Source organism: Varroa jacobsoni, unplaced genomic scaffold, assembly GCF_002532875.2.
Source record: "Varroa jacobsoni isolate VJ856 unplaced genomic scaffold, vjacob_1.0 scaffold_1038, whole genome shotgun sequence".
Taxonomy (NCBI): Eukaryota; Metazoa; Arthropoda; class Arachnida; order Mesostigmata; family Varroidae; genus Varroa; species Varroa jacobsoni.
Window position 1 is genome coordinate 86,636 of NW_019213940.1, and position 19,911 is coordinate 106,546.

At 39.9% G+C, this 19,911-nt stretch overlaps 1 protein-coding gene across 2 annotated transcripts; it reads right to left on the reverse strand.

Moving 5' to 3' along the window:
* Window positions 1-575: 575 nt before the first annotated feature.
* On the reverse strand, window positions 576-18,570 carry LOC111265989 (protein Fe65 homolog). Of its 2 annotated transcripts, none has more exons than XM_086970748.1 (10): window positions 18,471-18,570; window positions 17,831-17,873; window positions 13,525-13,855; window positions 9,586-9,860; window positions 8,587-8,795; window positions 7,750-8,279; window positions 4,392-4,526; window positions 3,847-4,195; window positions 3,417-3,659; window positions 576-3,153 (listed from the first exon to the last, which is right to left on the reverse strand). In XM_086970748.1, exons 2-10 carry the CDS (start codon window positions 17,856-17,858, stop codon window positions 3,073-3,075), a joined length of 2,181 nt encoding a protein of 726 aa, XP_086826874.1. In that variant the 5' UTR covers window positions 17,859-17,873; window positions 18,471-18,570; the 3' UTR covers window positions 576-3,072. The 2 variants fall into 2 exon arrangements, with proteins under 2 accessions (XP_086826874.1, XP_086826873.1); XM_086970747.1 differs by having other exon boundaries at window positions 8,587-8,798.
* Window positions 18,571-19,911: the final 1,341 nt, after the last annotated feature.

Sequence of the window (19,911 nt, forward strand, 5' to 3'; positions counted from 1 at the left end):
TCGAAATTATCAATACGCAATGCTTTGGTTTTAGGAACATTTTGTTCACTCTGTAGACGCTAACACAACCACTTAAATATCCTCCACTAATCTCGCTTATGGAGATCGACAATACTGAATCTCGCGTCAACTCAAAAGGGTTTCTCGTTTGAAGAAAATACCTACTGATTATTTATCACGTACCTTAAATATGCATGGCCTTAGTTGTTTGAACTACACAAAATAATTGATTGGACGAAGTGGCGTCATCTAGATGGCTAATGCCGGTCTCCTAGAGACGCTTGCCATGGCAACCAAGAACATGCGTTCATCGTTTATTTACATTTCAGCGTTAGTAAAACAGTTACTATGGCATCTGACTAGCACGCCGTTTCATAGGCGTATTAAAGAAGTTCCGGATAAGTCCAGCAAGATCCGCTCCGGCTAAGGCTTTTTAATGGAAACAACCAGTTAACACTAGAACAAGAAAGATTGAAGTTTAGCACGAACTTCTAGATGGTAGATAGGGTTTTTTTTTTAATTTTTTTTATAATGACTGTAAAAGGTTAACGCAGTAAAGAAAAACACGATTTGCATAATTATATGCTACGCTACTAATTACTTGTATTTCCTTATTTTTTACTTGATTTTAACATACACGATCGGCACATCTTGGCTAGAATTGTTTAGCGCATGTGTGTATCGCCCCCATTTGATTTTTCTCCGTAATCATAATAATAATAATTGTAATTATCTGAATAATATATTCCGGATCTTTCGTATCGTAGACGTAGACTAGCTCTAACTGTTTTATCGAGTCATCTTTGGCTTCTTGTGACGTTATTCTTTCAGTTATTAATATATTAATGTTATTGTTTCATGATAAATTTAATTCAGTCTGTTTCCACCGATACTTTTTTAAAAGCCGGGCTTATAAAACTCGACCGACTGATTCAGGTGCCTGCACTAAATCGCTCTCGCATTCTATCTCCTTCTAGATGGGATGGGTTAAATCAAATTAGGTAAGCTTAAATCTAACGAAATATAACGGGCCTCAACGAGTAATTAACTCATTCTTCGAGGGATCTCTTATGACTTCTTGAAGCCTTTCCGTCCATTAATTAATAACATAAATAGCGATACTATTGTTAGGTGCCAATAAAGTACGGCTTATTTAAAATATCGCATCCTTCCATAATCACTCTCCTACGATTAGTGTCATCACTAGAATGGTTGATTATAATATCAATCAGTCACTATGTATGTGACTACTGCTACTACTAAAATGTGATAACGATAATCTCTTGGATAAAAAACGATAATCTCTTCTTCTTTCTTCATTACGAAAATTGTCCATGGCTCCGCGAGACGCAAGTGCCGCCCAAGGAAACTTCACAGAACTTTAACCGTTACCAACTTTTCTATGGTGTGAACAAATGCTCACCATCAAACGTAATATATGATTGGAAAAGAAGTAATATTATATATTAATAAACCATGTGTGTTTTTTTAATAAACATAATAACAATAAGTGTTTAATAAACAGTTGAAAAGTTCAGATGATGATAACACCTGTTATCGCCCGTGACATGCTGTCGTCTGATCACAACCAAAACGCTTGATCAATAACATCAGTTTTCTGACACTATTTTTGTGTTAATTTGTCCTCTTTTTTTCGTTTTGTGTTCGTTTCGTTAAGACAGATTATTTCATTTTTGCCCCCGTACAGTTAACCTGTTTTTATCTGCTTTCACGTCGTTTCCGTTAAGTTGTGAATGCGTGTTTCATCATTAAATTCGGTCCGTCTTGTTAACCTCTGGACGTTATGTTCATCTTGCCAAATCGTCCTGATTGATAGGTGATCTTAAGGTCTGTTTGAGGACTTTCACTTTTTTTTGCTGTACTGTACGGGCTCACCTCCACTCTTGGTATGGGTCCAGGTCAATCACTTCCTAAAAAATTCCCACGTTTGTCTAGGGACGGCACATAGGATCGGTGGATATAACTGAGAAACAAGTAGTTAGGAAGGTAGATCGAAGACAATCAAAGTATATTCGCTTTCAATTACATATACGGTTTATCATGCAGCCCTATGCACGTATATATATCATTCATGTCAACGGGGAACTAAAAGAAAACCACCTAAAAAAAAGACCCACCTATATGTGAGGCCTAAATGTGAAAACCATAGAAGGGCAACTACCAAAGTTGCGCCTGCATAAGCCTTATAGTAATAAACCGCTGTTTGCTCGTCTATATGATGACATATTTATATGATTCATATCGTCGTCGCCATCCGAAGTCGGAGTGTTCAATTCACCAATGTGAACACCTAGTCAACCAGGTCAATGAACCAGCCTGAGATATATATCTATTTACGTAATATGTATCTATCGGCACTCTTGTCGAATTCTCGTTGTGCGCAGTCAAGTACCGAAATCCAAGCTTCATTTATGCGACACGCTACCCGCAAATGCCCAGATCCAGAGGGAGCCTTTAGAATACTCTTCTCTTGCATAAGAGATTGTACATTTTTGTACATCCTATTTGTCCTCATTGTTGTAGGTCTGTGTAGATGCATGGTGTCGCCGACGTCATACTACTGTTAGTGTATGATAACATCGTGTCAGGATGAAAGAACATTCGTTCTATCGCTTGGTAGATTTTTCCGCCTGTTTTTCTCAAGTTGATGGTAGTTGGAATTGGCTGGGTTAAAAGTTGGTGACGTCTTCCGCTGAGGTTATTTCGTCTACTGCAGGGAAGGAAGAGCAGTTTTTTTTTGTTATTAAATGAGATATTTTTTGTTAAAGCTGTTGTTATTGTTGTTGTCGTCGGGGGTTGAATAGGCATTAGAGTAAAGATCCGGGATGGGAGTACCGATGAGCTTTGTCACCCATAATGTCCAATTTTATCAACTTTGTTTTCCTTATTTTTTATGTTATTATGCCAATGTGGTTATCCGGAAATTTGCTTTTTGGTCAACACCATTTCTTCTGACGTTGGCCATCTGCGGATGGAATACGTATTCAGTATTGGTTATTTGTTGTTGTAATTATAGGCTGTAGTTGTGATGGAAAGAAGGGACACAAACGCTTAAATATGATTGGACGTTTGTGATCCAACCAGTCTTAGGGTTTGTGAAAATACATTACGGAGGGTGCAGCCGATTTGTGACTGAAATCGCAGAGAAGCAAAATATCTGTTGAAATGCTTAGTAATTCTACGAGTACCTGTAGTTACTAAATCAGATAGGCAGGTTGCGTAAATCGAGGTTTGCATAAGGTACTTGCATACTTCATGCAAATGAAGGCAAGCATGAAGCATCCGTATATATAATCCTTATATATATACATAATACACAATTTCCGCGCTAGTTCCGCTAATTATCTTCGGATAGCTTCGTATCTGTTCTTTTAACATGTGAAGCTCAAACTTACAATCGATGACGACCGAGTAACAACGGGTGCACGTCCATGATTCGGATTAAACGGAAGCTGTTCAGTAAGCGGTTGCTGTGGTCGCGAATGGGCATCCAGGCATTTCTGATAGCGAAGTTTGTAGGCCGCCTCGAGCGCTTTCGTTAGCGCCGCTGCCGTCGGTTCGCAATGGAACACGTGGGCCACAAAGCGGCGCGTAGTGCTGCCTGGATTTGGGTCAACAACGAGACTGCACATTTCCTCCTGTAAATAACAATAAGGATAGGCGGAGATGAGCAGCAAGCGAGGAAATTATTCACTTATTTCACAAATGAAATTAAATGTACCATCTGCAGTGACATGCCCATGTGGGTCGATTAAAGGGAGAAGGCATTAGACCGGACGTTTCATAGCGACCGCTGATAAAGCAATGAGTTCAGCCATTGCTAACCTGTCTGCCCATTCCGATGTACTCAATAAAGCGAACTCGGGCGTCAAACACGACTTCTCGCTCGTTGTCCTGCGGCCGTACGGTGACAGCAGATGTTGTCACGGTCACTTTGACTGGCCGATATCGGTAAGGTGGCACGACCGATACAAGCCGATCTATGGCGGAGATCAGCATATCCATTCCTTCTGGTTTCGACACCTCAATCGATCCGACATATAGCGCCTTTAGCGTTTTGTTGATCTCTTCTGATGGCTGTGGAAAGCTGTCTGCCCCGAGCAGCAGATCTGAGAAGCGCTTATTTTTACGTTCCTCTGGAAGTGCCGTTGACTTGTCACGTTTCACTACTAGCCTGAAATGGTATTGAAGAAAAACAGGTACCTGTAAATTTGCGTGTATGTGGCAAGTTAAGATATGGCTCACTTACAATAATATGTACAATAATTATACGCTCCCTAGTTAAGTTCAACCGGTTCTTGTACTTATGCGCTTTTCGAGCACATGGTCAACGTGAAGTTCAAAATCTAGGAGTCACATGGACTACTGACCCCCTCTCGATCATGGCGCGCTTGCAGGCGTCTCGCAATGTAGTGGCGATTATTCTTGCTGGCATATCACAGCGGAACACGTGGCACAGAACCACATTTTTGTTGACACGATCTCGGGCCACGTACGCGAAATCCCTAGACACACAAAATGGCCGGACGTTAAGCTTCAACTAACAGTTTGCATTGAGTCTAGATTAGCAGTCAGACTAAACATTCGCGTTCAAACTTTACTCGGCCAGCAAGCCCTTTTCGTCAATAAGCACAGACGTGGAAATTAGAACAACGCCGTCACATTCAAATTGTCCACCATAACAGATATAGGATAGAGAGTGTCGAGGGATGTTTTGGATGCATCAAATAATTAACACCGTAATGGAAACAAAAAAATAGTTAGTTTTGTTTGATGAAAACTAAATAAACAGCCAACAATATAACTAATATATATTAAGATTAATCAGTTTCATTTATTTATAGATGGCAGTCCATAGAATACGTTTTAGAACACATACAAAGCGCCAAGTATTTTGTAAACATCCTAATTAAGAGTACTGTATCTTAGATAGTTCAGCTTGAAACGTGAAAATCACACTATTTATTAACAGCACCATTTGTCGTTCTTGTTGTATTGAGGCTACGCTAGTACGTTTCAAAATTTGAGGCCGTATATAAAGAACTTACTACTAATAATACCGCAATCTGTTGACTGGAACGATTTTTGGGCGAGAAATTTTAAACTTGGAAATGGGTTTCAAAGTGTACAAATGCTAGCATTCAGGGTTGGCGTATGCAGAACTATATTGAACTCATCTCGAGCAAACTAAAACGGTAAAAAAATGGAGGAACGCGTACTGCATGGTTTGAAGAAGGATCAAAAAAGCAGACGTACAAATGCTTGCTTCTCTTTGCCCTCGCATAACAGCAGTGACCCGTTCTTACACCGAAAAGTAACTTGTGATAAAAAATTAATCCTCTACGATAATGTTAGTTATATTATGGGGTGACCAGTGCATGCAACGGGACCGGCGCAACATAGCTCCAAGGCGAATGTACAACTGCAATAGTTTATGAACTCTGCTTGGTGGCCTAGAACAGATTTTATCCACTACAACCCTGAGTCCTGGTTCGTCAATTACTGCTGAAGTTAATTATTGTTAGCATAAGAGAGCCCGCAAGATTAGTGAGCCGAGGTGGTCATTATCATTGCATAACAAAACTCGACTTCACGCCATTGTAGTTAGAGTGGCAAAAGCGTACGAGTCAGGAAGTGATCTGTTATCAACCATATTCTTCAGACGTAGCTTTCAAGATTACAATTTTGTATGAAATCTCTTCAACCGCTTGGTTAACTGAATGTTATTAAAATCTCAGCATTACGTGAAGAGTGCCTTGCGACGCTTAAAACGCTAGGGTAGAGGAGTCCGTTCTATAAAGGCGGGATAATTAGGTTACCACCCATATGGAAGAAGATCACAGGTAATAATGGAGCATATGTCGATTTAAAATAGAAGAGATAAGTTTGTGAAAACTTCCAAAGTTAATTGTAACGCTTTTACGCAACAGGGACACAGTAAACGTGTTTATTAAACCTGGCTTAATTACAGCAAAAATTATAGAGCTACTTTATTTCCGTTACGACCGGTGCTAGGTGAAATGTCGCCTCGCTATTAATTCCCTATGTATAGTTGGACAGTGGATTATTTAGGAGCTGTCCTAATTGCTCCGATTAGGTGATGGTTCTTATTAGCCTGAAACTAAAGCTAATAATTAGCATCTCTGTCACTGTTGTTCGTTTTTGTTATTAGTATCCTTAGCAATGCTAAATACACGTGTTATTATATTAGTAAAACATATTTTTACTTAATTCAGGGAAGCTCTCTCGAACTAAATCTGTCGTGTAGAAGCAGGTAGGGCACAAATTCGTGGTGCAAAAAAGCAGTAAAAATTATCTCCTTCAGCAACTTGACGAACGAGCGAGGCCGACGTCCGCGTATTGTTAACAGATATTTCGATATCTCTCTATTTTTTCAGCTCTATAATCATGATATCAAAATGCCGGGATTTTTGTTTGAGGGAAAATTGGCCGGACCCACCCAGCTCCTCCTGATGTGTTAGACATGACAAAACAAACCGCAGTTTCGTAATCGAAACTATAATTGAGACAATCTAGTTCGAATCTTCAAATTTAAATAATGTGTACTCTTCCTTTAACCGCGGCCCAGATCGAACGATATGTATATACGAAACATAACGCAATCCAGCACAACTACACACATGCACTGCTCGTAGCGCACGTGGCCAGTTCTGTGCCCATTTTCGAACTAAGTTAGAACTTACTTCGGCCAACTACCAAGGGAACTGTTCAGTTAGATCTCTACCACCCGAATGTTAAACATGCAAACATTTGGACCAATCAGGCCATTGAATGTCGCGTAGGAAAAATCAAACAGTTAATTTCTAATGTTGATAGAACTAATAAGCAATGTTCCTCTTTAGCTCGAAGTCTATGTCACTTAATAGCACACAGCAAGTAAATGCATAACACGTAAAAGAAACTCGAAAGGATCTATCAGAAAGCTAGGAAATATAGGCCAACCAATCATTCGATGTTACCTTTCACTGCGAAGGCGATGCAGGCGCCGAAAGCACAGCAAAATACGTTATGTTAGTTAAATTAAATTAGTTAGCACGATACATCTAGGTATTAGTACTATCTTTACACAGGTAACACATAAAAAAAATGTATATTTTCATGTAAATTGAATTAATAATGCAGTATATTGTTTACACAATATCTACCGTGCAGAGGAAACATTTGAAGTGAGAAGAACCTAATAGTATTCGTAGTGAAAGTACGATCAAAACAAGCCTTGGCCATGATTCAAGCTCTGGCTCGGACCCAAACCTGTTCCGTTGAGTAGGCTTCACAAAAACTCCCACGTCATATTTATTCTCACAAAAGGCAAGTATTTTGACCAAAGAGTTATGTTAAGAAGACAAGCGCATGTTGAAACAAAAAAGTTTTCTATGTTTGCCGCATTCGATATCCTAAAGCTTTACCTGAACGAAAAGAAACACGTAAATAAAGACATGACCAACTCGCTTAGCTTAGCAGTTCAGCTAACGCTGGTGGGGACCAATTTCATATCGATTGGTTAAAGCGTGTCAGTCTAACAAAAGACCGCTCCATTGTCAATAAGTACTGTATGGGATAAAAACATATTCTGTAAATTTCGAGCAGGTCTGGACACTTTTTCCTTAAGATTAACCGCAGGAAAAATTATAGTGTAACCAAACATATACTTTTATCTGCAATAAAAAAAAATTGATATCAGCCTTGTTCATTTGTTCGCACCCATACCTGTCTTTGTCTCTGCCTACACCCCACATGCGGATCGTGTGAATGGGCTGCTCAAGTAAAATACACTCATCCTCGTCACCGATTTCTTCGGACATCGCCGACGCTCCGCTAAAGGCTAGGCTTGATAGGCCCCCAAGTACGACATCATCGTCCGTGCAGAGATCGTCAATTTCAACAATTTTCGATTTGATCTTGTTCGGATCGATTAGACGAAGACACTCGTCATCGATGTCCATATAAATGTCTATGCCTCCACCCCACCTGTCGTTGCGGGAACGGTTTGTATTCGAGACCACGTTCATCCCTCCGGAAGCCTGTTCGGCGGCCCCCAACTGCTGAATAATTGTGTTTACCGCGCGAGAGCTTTTATCCGGCGTCAGCTCTTCCTCGGGTACCTCGAGCCAGCCGAGAGAGCGGACAGCAAAACGAATAGGCTTTTTCTGATTCGATTGAATCATCTGCTCGATTGCCCTTCGGGTGAGAATAGGACAGCTTTGACGTTTTAGGACCTTCTCACTAGCATTCCCATTCTGAAATCGGGTCACCAGCTATATTAATATTTAGAACGGATAAAACTCGAAAATTTATTTATTTAGGTATATGTTCATGATTACTACTTCTGTCTGGCTTTAGTAATACGAGGTACCATTCCGGATATTAGCGATTGCCTCTTACATGTGTTTCAAAACAAGCAACGTTCAATGGCAGTACCGGGTGTAAAAAACAGTATATATATATATATATATATATAAAAAACAGTATATATATATATACTGTTTGAGCTACCCATGCTGTTATTGTTCGGCGTTCCTTCATCACGTGAATAGCACTACTCACTTTGTTTCTAAATGCCACCGCAGTTGGCATTGCAAGCCGTTTGTGTTGTGCCGTGAGTTTATCAGTGCCTTCAACGGTGGGCATTTCTCTCTGAATTGTGCCCGTGGCAATATGCCAATAGTACGCGCCCTCATCATCCTCATGCTTCTCCCAGCCCGTAGGGACTTCGGCTGTATCTGGTTTCACGCTTTTCTCAGGAGTCTCATCAGCTGCTAAAGTTTAGTAAAAAAAAACGACAACAAATAATGTAAGCAATTAATTCTTAACTACAATATGTCCTCACCCACTGTCTTTTAGAAAGAATATTACTTACGCGGATTGAACCACAGTAATATTAGCCTAAAACTAATACAGGTTACAAATGAGTTGACGTCTAATTTTGCACGTCGACCTAGGCCGATTTGTAATGAACGTCATAATTCACTGAGAGTGAATTTCGATTTTTATTTAACTATACAAATTTACGTCACTTACGTAACACCACACTATGGACTCGTCATTCCAGAACGTGTTAGCCACATTAGTCTGTCACATAAAAAAGGCAGAAGGAAGGCTTGGTCGCTTCATTGCAACGTTTAAGGTCAACGCAAGACAGTTATTAAGGCAGACGTGACAGTGTTATTTTAACCTAGGACAGGCTTGCTAACATGTCCACATGGCCATAAGCTACACACTACAAAAATATGCATCCACTAAGATAAAAGCGGCGACCTCAAGGAAACAGAAAACTTTGTTTAAGAAAGAAAGCCTATTTGGGTAGAGGATCCACTGACGCTTTACATACCAATGACATTTACTCGTAGGACGCATAATGTCTTGTTCGTAAAAAAGCATTGCACCATGTCTTTAAAAATTGTTCTTGCTTTAAACACATAATCAATACATTTTTAAACACAAAAACGGATGACTGCTAGTATTTCCTACTTCAAGTACATATATATATATATATATATATATATGTATATATATTTGAGTAGCAATCATAGTAACTACCCTTACCTTTTTCTCGATTATGGTCACCTGACGGGCTGTTTGTATTTGCGACGCTGATGGCGTTGTCTGTTGATGGTGCCGCGCTCACCGGCGGAATCTGCTCTCCACTGGCCTCTCGCTTCTGACGAACGGCACTTTCAAGACTGAGGTAGTAATCGAGAAAGTTAGCACTGCTTTTATCCATGCCCTTGGTGCTATCTCCACGGCGCTTAAGTGCAGGGGAGCCTGTCAAACTTGTCAGACTGCCGCCGCCTGAACTGGCGAGATTGCCATTCGTTTCACTGGAAACGTCCATGGAAATTAAGCAAATAAGTGTTAATTGGGGGGATTAACACCAAGTGAATGTTACATGCAAATTGCACAATACAGATGAAACAGAACACTAGATAGGTAATCAGATGCCAAAATATTGCTGCCGTTATTTTCCGGATTGTGTGTATATATCCAATGTGATTTTTGTCCCACCTCTTGTTTAATACTACTAGAAGAGTACACCCTGATCTGAGATCATAAGCAACGGAAAGAGTTTGATTGCACTACTATTTGAAGCTTTATTGACAGGGGGCGTTTGCCTGCGATTGCGGCGGCCGCCCTTTTAATCATTTTTACATGGTTCATCAAGCAGCTTTTGAGGCGAGATAAATACATTTATATGTGTAATAGAGCAGTGTTCATTTTACCTCTCTGCAAGTAACAGAAATACGCGAATCATTGCAATAGTGAATGGGAATTCAATTATGCGATACACACGTAATAGGTGCTCCCATTTTAAATTATCCTGAGATTTTCGGCTTACTCAGTGTATACAACAACAACACCGATATTTGGGATCTCACGCCATTATAAACGCTATACACAAAATGAAGGATAACAAAAGCACACCCGAACATTCAATGAATAGTGCTACTGCTCAAGAAAATGATGGCAAACGAGATAATATGACTTCGAATCTTCAAGATCTACTCTGAACGTCCATATAATAATGTGCGTTTTCCCGCATTCCCGTTAGAAAGCCGGCATATTTATATCATGATCGCATATCTCTGTCGCATTATTCAACACCTATTGCATTGTCAATATCTGCTCCACTTTCGTTCTCTCTCAGAAAGGCTTCGAGTCTCACATTCATCAACAAAAAGTTTGACTCCAACGGCGAAAAGTCTGCTCTAAGCAGAATACGATCGTGAAATGCCGCATTCGTAAAAACTATCCCGTTCTTCCGCTCCCCCTAGTATATATATATGTGTATGTATATATATATAATGGTTGCTATATGCTACGCTAGCAATGAGCCCTGAAAACTTGGGTAATGTGAAGTCGCGGAGCAAAATGTGCCGTAAGTCATCACTAAGCGTATATAGTTGCCCTAAATACAATCTGTCTTCTGCCAAAAGCTCGTAAGTCAGACAGCGTTGCCTGAAGAAAAAACAACATGCGCATGTTTAAGAGGTGGCCGTGTTAGTTTTTGCAAAGCAAAGTAAATGTAAAATAGATATTTATAGTTATATAGCCACGAGATAAAGTAGTAGCCTGAGCTCTAGGTACTATATAATATCAATAGATCATCACTTCCAAACAAGAATATGTGTACATTCTAGTTTATTGAAAAATCTCATTTCATAATTTGTTGGTTTGCTAGATGTCGTCCGAAAGGATTTTGCTTTTACTATAGATGCATACTCTTTCCCCTAGTGATTCTTCCTTGCACGGTCAGCTAAGATGTCGAATAAATAGTTGTTGAAAGAATCACCTGAAAACTAACATCTACATTCATGGTTGCATATCGATCACCATTGTTTGAGCGAGCTTTTGCGCGTGGCCACATGCCCTTAGTCATCCCGTGCCTGCTTTTGACCTAACCACAGCCCACAGGATGAATAGTGTGGGCACTGAGGCCCAGCCCTGTCCCTTTACAGATCTATATCATGATGTCCTAACGTTAGGCGATCCCGGTAGATTGGATGGACGACGAACATGCGCCTGTAGCGACTTGTGGAATCCGTAAAGGGTCCGAGGCGTTACTAACCCTAAACCACCTTTCCTACGAAATTGCGATTTGATGCTTCGCTCCAAGAAGGGCTAGTCCATTACGGAAATTTGTTTTGCCAAACTAGAAATCTAGTAATATACTGTACTAATAGATCATGTACATATTCGGTAAGCATGTAAAATAGACTGTATATTTGTTTTTGTTAATGCTATAAAAAGTTCGTACCTGGTGCTTGATATTGATCCATGTTAATTCAAGACTATGCAACAGTTTGAAAGTGATGTAATTAGAGTTTCTGATACACCTCGCATTGTACATATTTTTATAACCTTTTGGTTCATCGCAATCTGCATATGTATTCGGCCATCATGTTTATGCACTTAATCCATGTTATTCTGGTTACGATAAATATCCTACCTCTATAAAATTATATTGAACGCAAAGCCTAGGTAGTCTGCTTTTGCTGTCATGTATCTGTGTTTTATATGTTTCATGGAATTGCATTCGTCTTCATTATGAGTATAATTCATTCATAAGGAAATGTTTCCGATTGGAGTTACTTATCGGGACCGTCAGACTATAACAACGATCCATCGCACCCTCTGGCTTCAAGCGATTTCGAAGAAACGTCAACACCAGCTACAATGATTATCCCACTTATCTCATCCCGCGGGGTGAGCAATATATTATTGGACTGTAGATTTTTTTTTGGCCTGTTTTAAGTAAAAATTGAAGAAAATGTTTTTTTTTTGATATTTTAACTTGACATTACTAGACTAACTATGCGCCAGTTTGGTCGATAACCTTCCGCCATTTTTCAGGCGTCATCATCATGACTCCACCACTGTAGAACTTCAGGCGAAAAACCCCTCCATTGAAACCATATCTACAGCATTAAACGAGTTCTGCAAAAAACGAAATAAGTGATAGTTTAATCGTGTAAGGTCCAAGCAATACGGCGCGTGCATCAAAGTTTTCTATACCAATTTTTTCTGTTTTTGCTGGCTAGCTAAGGAAATATGCGATTTGGAACTTTCATGGTGGAAGACGAAGTTCTTTTTATTTACTAGCCCCAGTCGATTTTCCAATGGCTTGTTGTAATCTTTGTAATTGTTGACAGTAAAGATTTGAGAATGAACCATCTTACCAGATGATAGTAACTCGTCATGAACGATTTCTTTCAAATTCCACTAAACGGTCTGGTCTTTGCTACAAACTGTAGGGCACGCCTGCGTATGACTGTCGTGTGTAACCCATTTTTCATCAGCCGCTGTTTAAGTGGTTCGATTTCCTTACGTTTCTCTAAAGTTTCGCAGATGGAAATACGACCCAATATTTTTATTCGTGGCACCAGCAAAGCATCAAACTTTTTTTGTAACTAGCCTGTTTGGAATAGTTTGAAACTACTTTGTGTTGGATGGTTAGCTCCTTGACGATATTATGGCTGGCCATGTGTAGCGTTTGCTCAACTTCCACAATAATTTCATGAACTTTTTTCCATGACTGATTGACTGACCCTCACAAAGAGCATCTTTCTAATTTCTAACACAACTATCTCTGGGCCACTTTTTGCGTTAACACATTTTGACTATAAATATTTTTTTCTTGTTAATTTTGGCAGCACTTGTATATTTATCGCTATAAAACTGTAGAGGATAGCGACTATTTATACAACTCCCCTTTTTTCAAAGCGTTTTTCACCTTAATTCCAAATAGATAGAGACAATTATAGCACATCATCTATAGCCAAATCTTAGCTTCTAAATGACACTAACGCCGACCTGGCTCAACCTATCCGAAACTTTGCGGCTGTATAGCTAGGAATCCTTTTTGCGACAATATAATATTTAGTAAAACGCAACTCCAACTATAAAACGATTCCACTAATGACATTTATGATATTTGGTCAGTTCTCCATACTGTGCAGCAAATCTCTACCTTGTGATTCTACTTACAATGCGGTGCCTTTGAGTAGCGCCGTTGCACCTCCAGTGGCATGGCCCTGAGGGCCGAATACATGTGGATGGCCGCTAAAATGAAGTCCACTTATTCCGGTAGCGACGCCGGTGGCGTCCTTGCGCCGACTTCGAACATGTCGTTGACTCTGGGGGGTGCAGGGCGTCGAGGAGACGCCGGAACGCCTCTCTGCTGATGCCAGCTCGCGGCCGGACAGCGACGTCGTCAGCGTCGAAACACTAGCGGCCACGTTATTATTGTTGTTGATGACGTTATAGTTACTGGTACTGTCGCTATTGCTATTTTGATTGTTCACCAAGTTCAAATTCGCTGGAAGTTATTAAAACGAGAAACAAACACGCTATGAATACTTTTTACATGATTGCAAAAGTAAACAATATTGTTACTTAACTAAATGTTTCAAATTTCTTGTCTAATATTGGTATTAAGCAGTGGTTCAGGCAATTGGCCTTTGCCAGCACTAAACAAAGTGTATTTTCGCCCGATTTCGAGTTTAGGTGGGTGCCACTGCGTGCCTTTACTTCAATGGGAAAACGGGTTGCCATTATGTTCCTACGTTGACAATTTTTTTTGCTTATATACATATTGCAATATTATTATGCTTGCGTACATTATCTGGACCATATCCCGATAAGCTGAGCCGTTCAGCAGCAACAGACGGTCGTCTATAGTATTAGCTACATTACGATATGCGTAATATTAATGTGACCGGTGAACTTGGCAGTTTCTTGAATACTAGTTGTATAAAAGTTGTACGATTTATTACCGAACTGCAGAACATGCTATGCAGTATTAAGAGGTGGAAGAGGAAACAAAGCAAACACAGGTTGTGACGAATATTTAGAGCCATTATGAAAGTGAGAAAAACCTATTGCACGTTATGAGCTATAAAGACGTTTAGATTTGAAGATTAAACTCGTATTGTTCTCACGAAATTTTTGGTAAAATTTACAATTTTGTACTGGCGCCATCAAAATGTCGATTTGAATTTCTTTGTGGCTGTCACCTATGACAAAATAAGTACTGATTTATGTGCAAGGCCAATATATGTATTGATAGGCCACAAGTATTACTACATGGTAGTAGAATAAGTTTCTCACGTTAAGTCAACAACATACGAGACGCACGTCGAGACATCGATAAAATACGTGTGCCCATATCTTACTATTTTATATAGTGAAGTGCTTAAATTTGAACTTTTTCTAGTTTCAAGACTCTATTTAAGCAACAACAGAGAGTGATCAATAAGATTCCCTGCATATGCTGAAAGTTTCACCGATCACGGCAAAGCTTATTTAATATAATCGTTATTGACCGTGATTACCTCTACATTTCAAGGCCTTTATCACACACTACTCATTTTCTGTTTTTATTCAGCAAAATCACTTTTTAATAGTAGTCAAACGTAAAACAATATTGGCACATGTAAATCCGTTTCGTATCGTTCAGGTACGCTCTTTCCAAAAATTTTTAGCAGAATTAAGTTTTGAGCTGATAGCAAACCAAATTACCAAAAATATCAGGGCTTACTACAAAAGTTGCAAATAAAGATGCAAAGAATCTAAAAAATGACTAGTCGTTGTACTTTATCTAAACAGCCTCATTGACAATGAACATTCTGTTCCCCTAAACGGGCATTCATTCCTATATGAAAGATTCAAGCGTATTAAAAATGGCTTTTTCAACTACTCTGGTATATTTTCAAACTTATTAAATCTAAACTTCACTGGATTTTTTCCGTGCTGTCGTTTGGAAATCTTTTTCGGATGTTCTATAACCCGTATGAAAACGGGCAATAACATACATCGTGCTTTTGAGTATAAACGGAAGTTTAATCTTGATAAGGGTTCAACCTGAAGGAACACATTGTTTAATAGCTGATTTTCGCTCGGATTTCCAAAGATGACAAACTGTCTCTAGCCATGCGAAGTTTGAAGTCTTAGCTTAAGAAACTATCTCTCTTCATGCGCCATGATTAGCAAATGGACGCGTACTCACTAAGACGTACAGCCTGCCAAGGTTTGTGGAACTGAAACGCACCGCTATATATATATATATATATACATATATATATATATAGGTTTTTTATGCTTTTTGAATATGAGATCGTGTTTTTGTGCTTCATACAGCCGAGTGTATTCAGTAATGTGAGCGGAAAAATGATCTCTCCTCTAAAAAACCTGTTAGTGTGTTGAAGCCAGAATACTGTTATCCTATGAAATTAAAAATTGTTGCGTGAATTTTCAGAAGATATTACGCCAATATATATATCTACCCTGCATAGCTTCCATCTCTGGAAATTTCTCCAGGAAGCGGTCTTCTTAAGTACACACTGAGCAAGCAAGCCATTTTCAGTTCCTTTAAAAATCTCAAAGCGGTGCTTCAATTTCGATAGCGCGCACTTATAACACGTTGCAGTCTCTACTTTTTCAATATAAAATTACCATGTGCACACATTTAATCAAAATTCGTCCAAATTGCCTTGACCTGTCCTTGTAGTTGCAGCCATCATCAAAGAGTTACGGTCCTTTAAGCTATTTCATTGGATTTATACCGTGAGCGTTAGTCATAACTATATTTGGACCGCCCAGCGTCCTAGACACGAGGGCGCCGTCTTTCAGTTCACAATGAGGCTAAGCTGAGTCTTCGATTTGTCGAAGACAACAAGCGCGAACGCAGTAATGGACATTTGACCAACAACAGCTGCCTTTTCTAGCCCTATCCTCTCCGTGGCCAAACCCAGCTCTTTTTCTGGTGCTGATCTTGTCTTGACCAGAAATCTATTTATTACACCTTCTATAGAACGTCCGCACGGCTGCTAGAGCCCTACAGATAATTTTTTATCGGCTGCTTGTTGCGAAGTCAAACGAGCTTATAAGTTATTTATCTTTACTTAAGTATTTATAAGTGAATATATGTGACATATGCGATAGCGCGGAAGGTAACAATCCTATACATTACAGGTTCTATAATGAAAATTGTGGAGGAGGAATCATGTTATTACGAAGGTGTCTTGTTATACTAGATACACTGGAATTATAAGGGGTGTTTACATAGAGAATTTACGTCTATATAAATCACACCGGGATTTCAACATGCGTAATGATGAAGTTGATTCCAATACAATTCAACTAAAATACATCTCCGTCTAGAAAATACTGTAGGTTGTAGCTACAGATGTAAGAACATCTTTGCAATTAATAATATTGTTTTCAGATAGTCGGAAATGTATCCAAATACTTTTTTTTTGCAGCTTTGTTTCGCTTGCTATTATATTACAAAACCTAGCAAATGTATACCACTGTTGATCTCCTCCTGATATTGTTTGCGATAGGTTCCGCGAGGGTGAAGAGGCAAAGTCATTCTTCATATTGATTATTATTAATACATGCATCTGTCTTTCACTAATGTCCGTACATAACGCCATGCATAGCGAATTAATTCTGTACGAAATTTTCAAACAGTGGACATACGCATTAGCATACTACATGCTAATCTACACTTAAATGTTTTAGCCTACTGGAGTAATATATACATTTTGTCTCTAATGCCTAAATAATTGTCTGTCAAGTTACCTCCGCCCATACAAACTAATGTGTATTCGCATACATTCTCCAGTTTTCCTATACTCTCTACATATAAAGTCTACTATTCTAAAAGAAAGGGAATACGATTTCACATGGTCTCCGACCATGTGCAAAGCCAAAATTTACCAACTGAATCCTGTTCTAAAAGTAAACGAATGGATAGTAAAAGAACAAACAGCGTTGGTTTTGTCTTGTTGCATCATAATTCTATTTCGGCTATTCTGTTCATCTAATTAGACTATGTCGCTGACACCAAATGGCTGAGGCTAGACTACACTTATGCCGTTCTCGCCGGCTCCCTGAACACTTTTTCATTTATATTTCCGATGGGAAATAGTATGGTCTGCAGACTAGAATGACGATGTTTTCTTTAGCAGGTTCCTCCGCATATTAATCCACATAAACAGTACTTATGTAGGCGGCTGTCCACCTAAATTATTCGGTCCGTAAGGTCTTATCTGTAGTGGAGAAAAGGCTTGTCACACAGTGGCACGCTGGCTAACCCCCTGTCGCCCTTTATACCTTATAACGCATTACCTGCATACGTCGTACAGGACATTCTATTTCATAACAATAGAAATGACAACTAGTGCAGTTTTACACGTTACGGATACACTATAACAAATGGATAAACATCGTACCAACGGTTCGGTAGTGTCACCTCTAAAGGACATCGCAATTAAGCTATTTTGCTTACCATAGGCCAAGTTGTCTACGGTATTCATGATAAAGCTCTTTGCCTGAAACAAAGCCATAGAGAAAGTACGAACAGCACAGGATGGTAAGTGCACAGACACAGGGTATCCAGTTGGCATATGCTAAATCCACGTATGAAATAGATAAGCGGTTGTTTAGGAAGAAATAACAGAGTTCGTTGCTTAAGCTGATTCCTGCCACAGTAGCCGTTTCCGCTGGGCTGTAAACAAAAACTAATACACATACCACTTAAATACAGGAATTGACGCACGCAGCTGCTAGCTGCGACCTTCACAAATGCCCCACCCCGCTATATCATCTCATAATAACCTCATCAAGCACAACCCGAGCAGAAACGAACTTTCTCAGCTGTTGTAACACTTATTCACTAATGACACATATCTGCTGCCATTCGTTGATGACAACCACCCCTATCTATTCGATATACAACGGAGATGCGGCAAGCTTCGTCGTTATCGCGATGATGTCACCGACCACATCGATCAGTAACGAATTCTGTTTGGCTGAAGCGAATCAAGACGTACATTTAGCGTACCACTATAGAGTACAATGACGGGCTCAGCGGTCGACCACAGAAGCTGAACTCATAATGAGTTCGTATATTCTATTGCCTGACTTACATATCGCAGAGCCGAGAACGGCGGCGACGAAAACCAGGAAAGTCGGATTGTCGAAGCGAGTTTCACTCAACGCACTTTTCTTATGTTACTACTCTATACGGCGACTATTTCAGTTCCGACGACCTGCTATTCACTACAATGCTGTCCCACCATTACTAATACGACTAGCCAGCGTGCGCTTCTCTATGAACAGAAGCCCCGAGAAGGCTAAATCCCTCGCCTCGTTTCGCTAAAGACACTCTCCTATCAGGAACTTGCTAGCTCGCTCAGGCCCCGAGTCGCCGTTAGTCCGTCACTCTACCAACGATAGCGAAGCGTCCCGCTAGCTGGCTGCCTGCCTGATGGTCGTCGTAGTGCTCTTTTCCAATGGCCGCGATCGATGCCCGCCAAGCCAGCGGTCCCCAGCCCGTTCCACGAGACCCCTGGAGTCCCCTACATCCTCATCTTATCCCACCCTCCTCCAACGAACAGTTTCTACCCCCCACAGAAAGGCGTACAAAGACACACGGAGATAAGCACCCCATACTGAGGGGGAACAAAGTGGTTTCCAGTTGGACGGAACTCCTCCCCCACGCCTTGACCGTACACAAACGGCGCTGTCGCAACCTTGATCTGAGTGCAGTACCAACACTTAGACGCGTTTGTGCTTGCACCGTTCAACAAACTCGAGTGCGGCTTTCTATATCACGATTGAGTTGAATAAAGGTAATTTTAAGCTGACTTCATTTTAAGAATAATAACTATTTTATTAATGTTATGTTTGTTTGTTGAAAGAGAGAGGAAGAACCGGGTTGTATCGGTTATTAGAGTGTAGGTAAGGCGTATTGTACTGAAGCCAAACCGCAGGAGGATACCGGAGAAAAGGTGAAACAACCATCCTTTCCACTGTGGAGCACCGCAAACTTCACTCGGAAATCAACGGCGTGTGGATCAGGACCCACTGTCAGACTGACCTGATCGTCTTAGATTTGTTCGAAGCAATCTGCGATAATCATTACATTACAATGCGCAGATTTATGAATACGTAGGGACATATAATGAATGTATATTTGCCATGCCTTATAACAGTGTACCTTTGAAACAGCTTTTTAAAAAAACAGGCTTAGGTTAATATTTATTTCAATCATGTACATTATAATGCATTTAGCATACGACTAATAAATGAAATTCTGTCTTCTTGTAGTGAGCGGCATCATCATAAAGCATTATGTACGCACAGCGTCATATATAGACAATGAATATACTACGCAATTTGCACGAATGGAGGAAGTTATTTTATATAGACGGCAAGAGGTCACTGTTGTAAAATTTCTAGTCACACTTTTATTGCTAACAATTAACCACAAGCTGCAACAATAAATGAGTGGAACGTTTCCTTCAAAGGATGCTATTTTATTTTAAGGTTTGGTGAATTTACACGGAATCGGTTATGTTCAAATAA

Bases quoted from the DNA above. Each gene is read 5' to 3' on its own strand.
- LOC111265989 (XM_086970747.1), bottom strand. From the start codon at position 17,858: ATGAATACCGTAGACAACTTGGCCTATG. The intron at 9,861-13,524 runs GTAAGTAGAATC...GGACGTTTCCAG, and splicing joins CTACTCAAAGGCACCGCATT to TGAAACGAATGGCAATCTCG. The intron at 4,527-7,749 runs GTATGGGTGCGA...TTGTGTGTCTAG, and splicing joins GTAGGCAGAGACAAAGACAG to GGATTTCGCGTACGTGGCCC.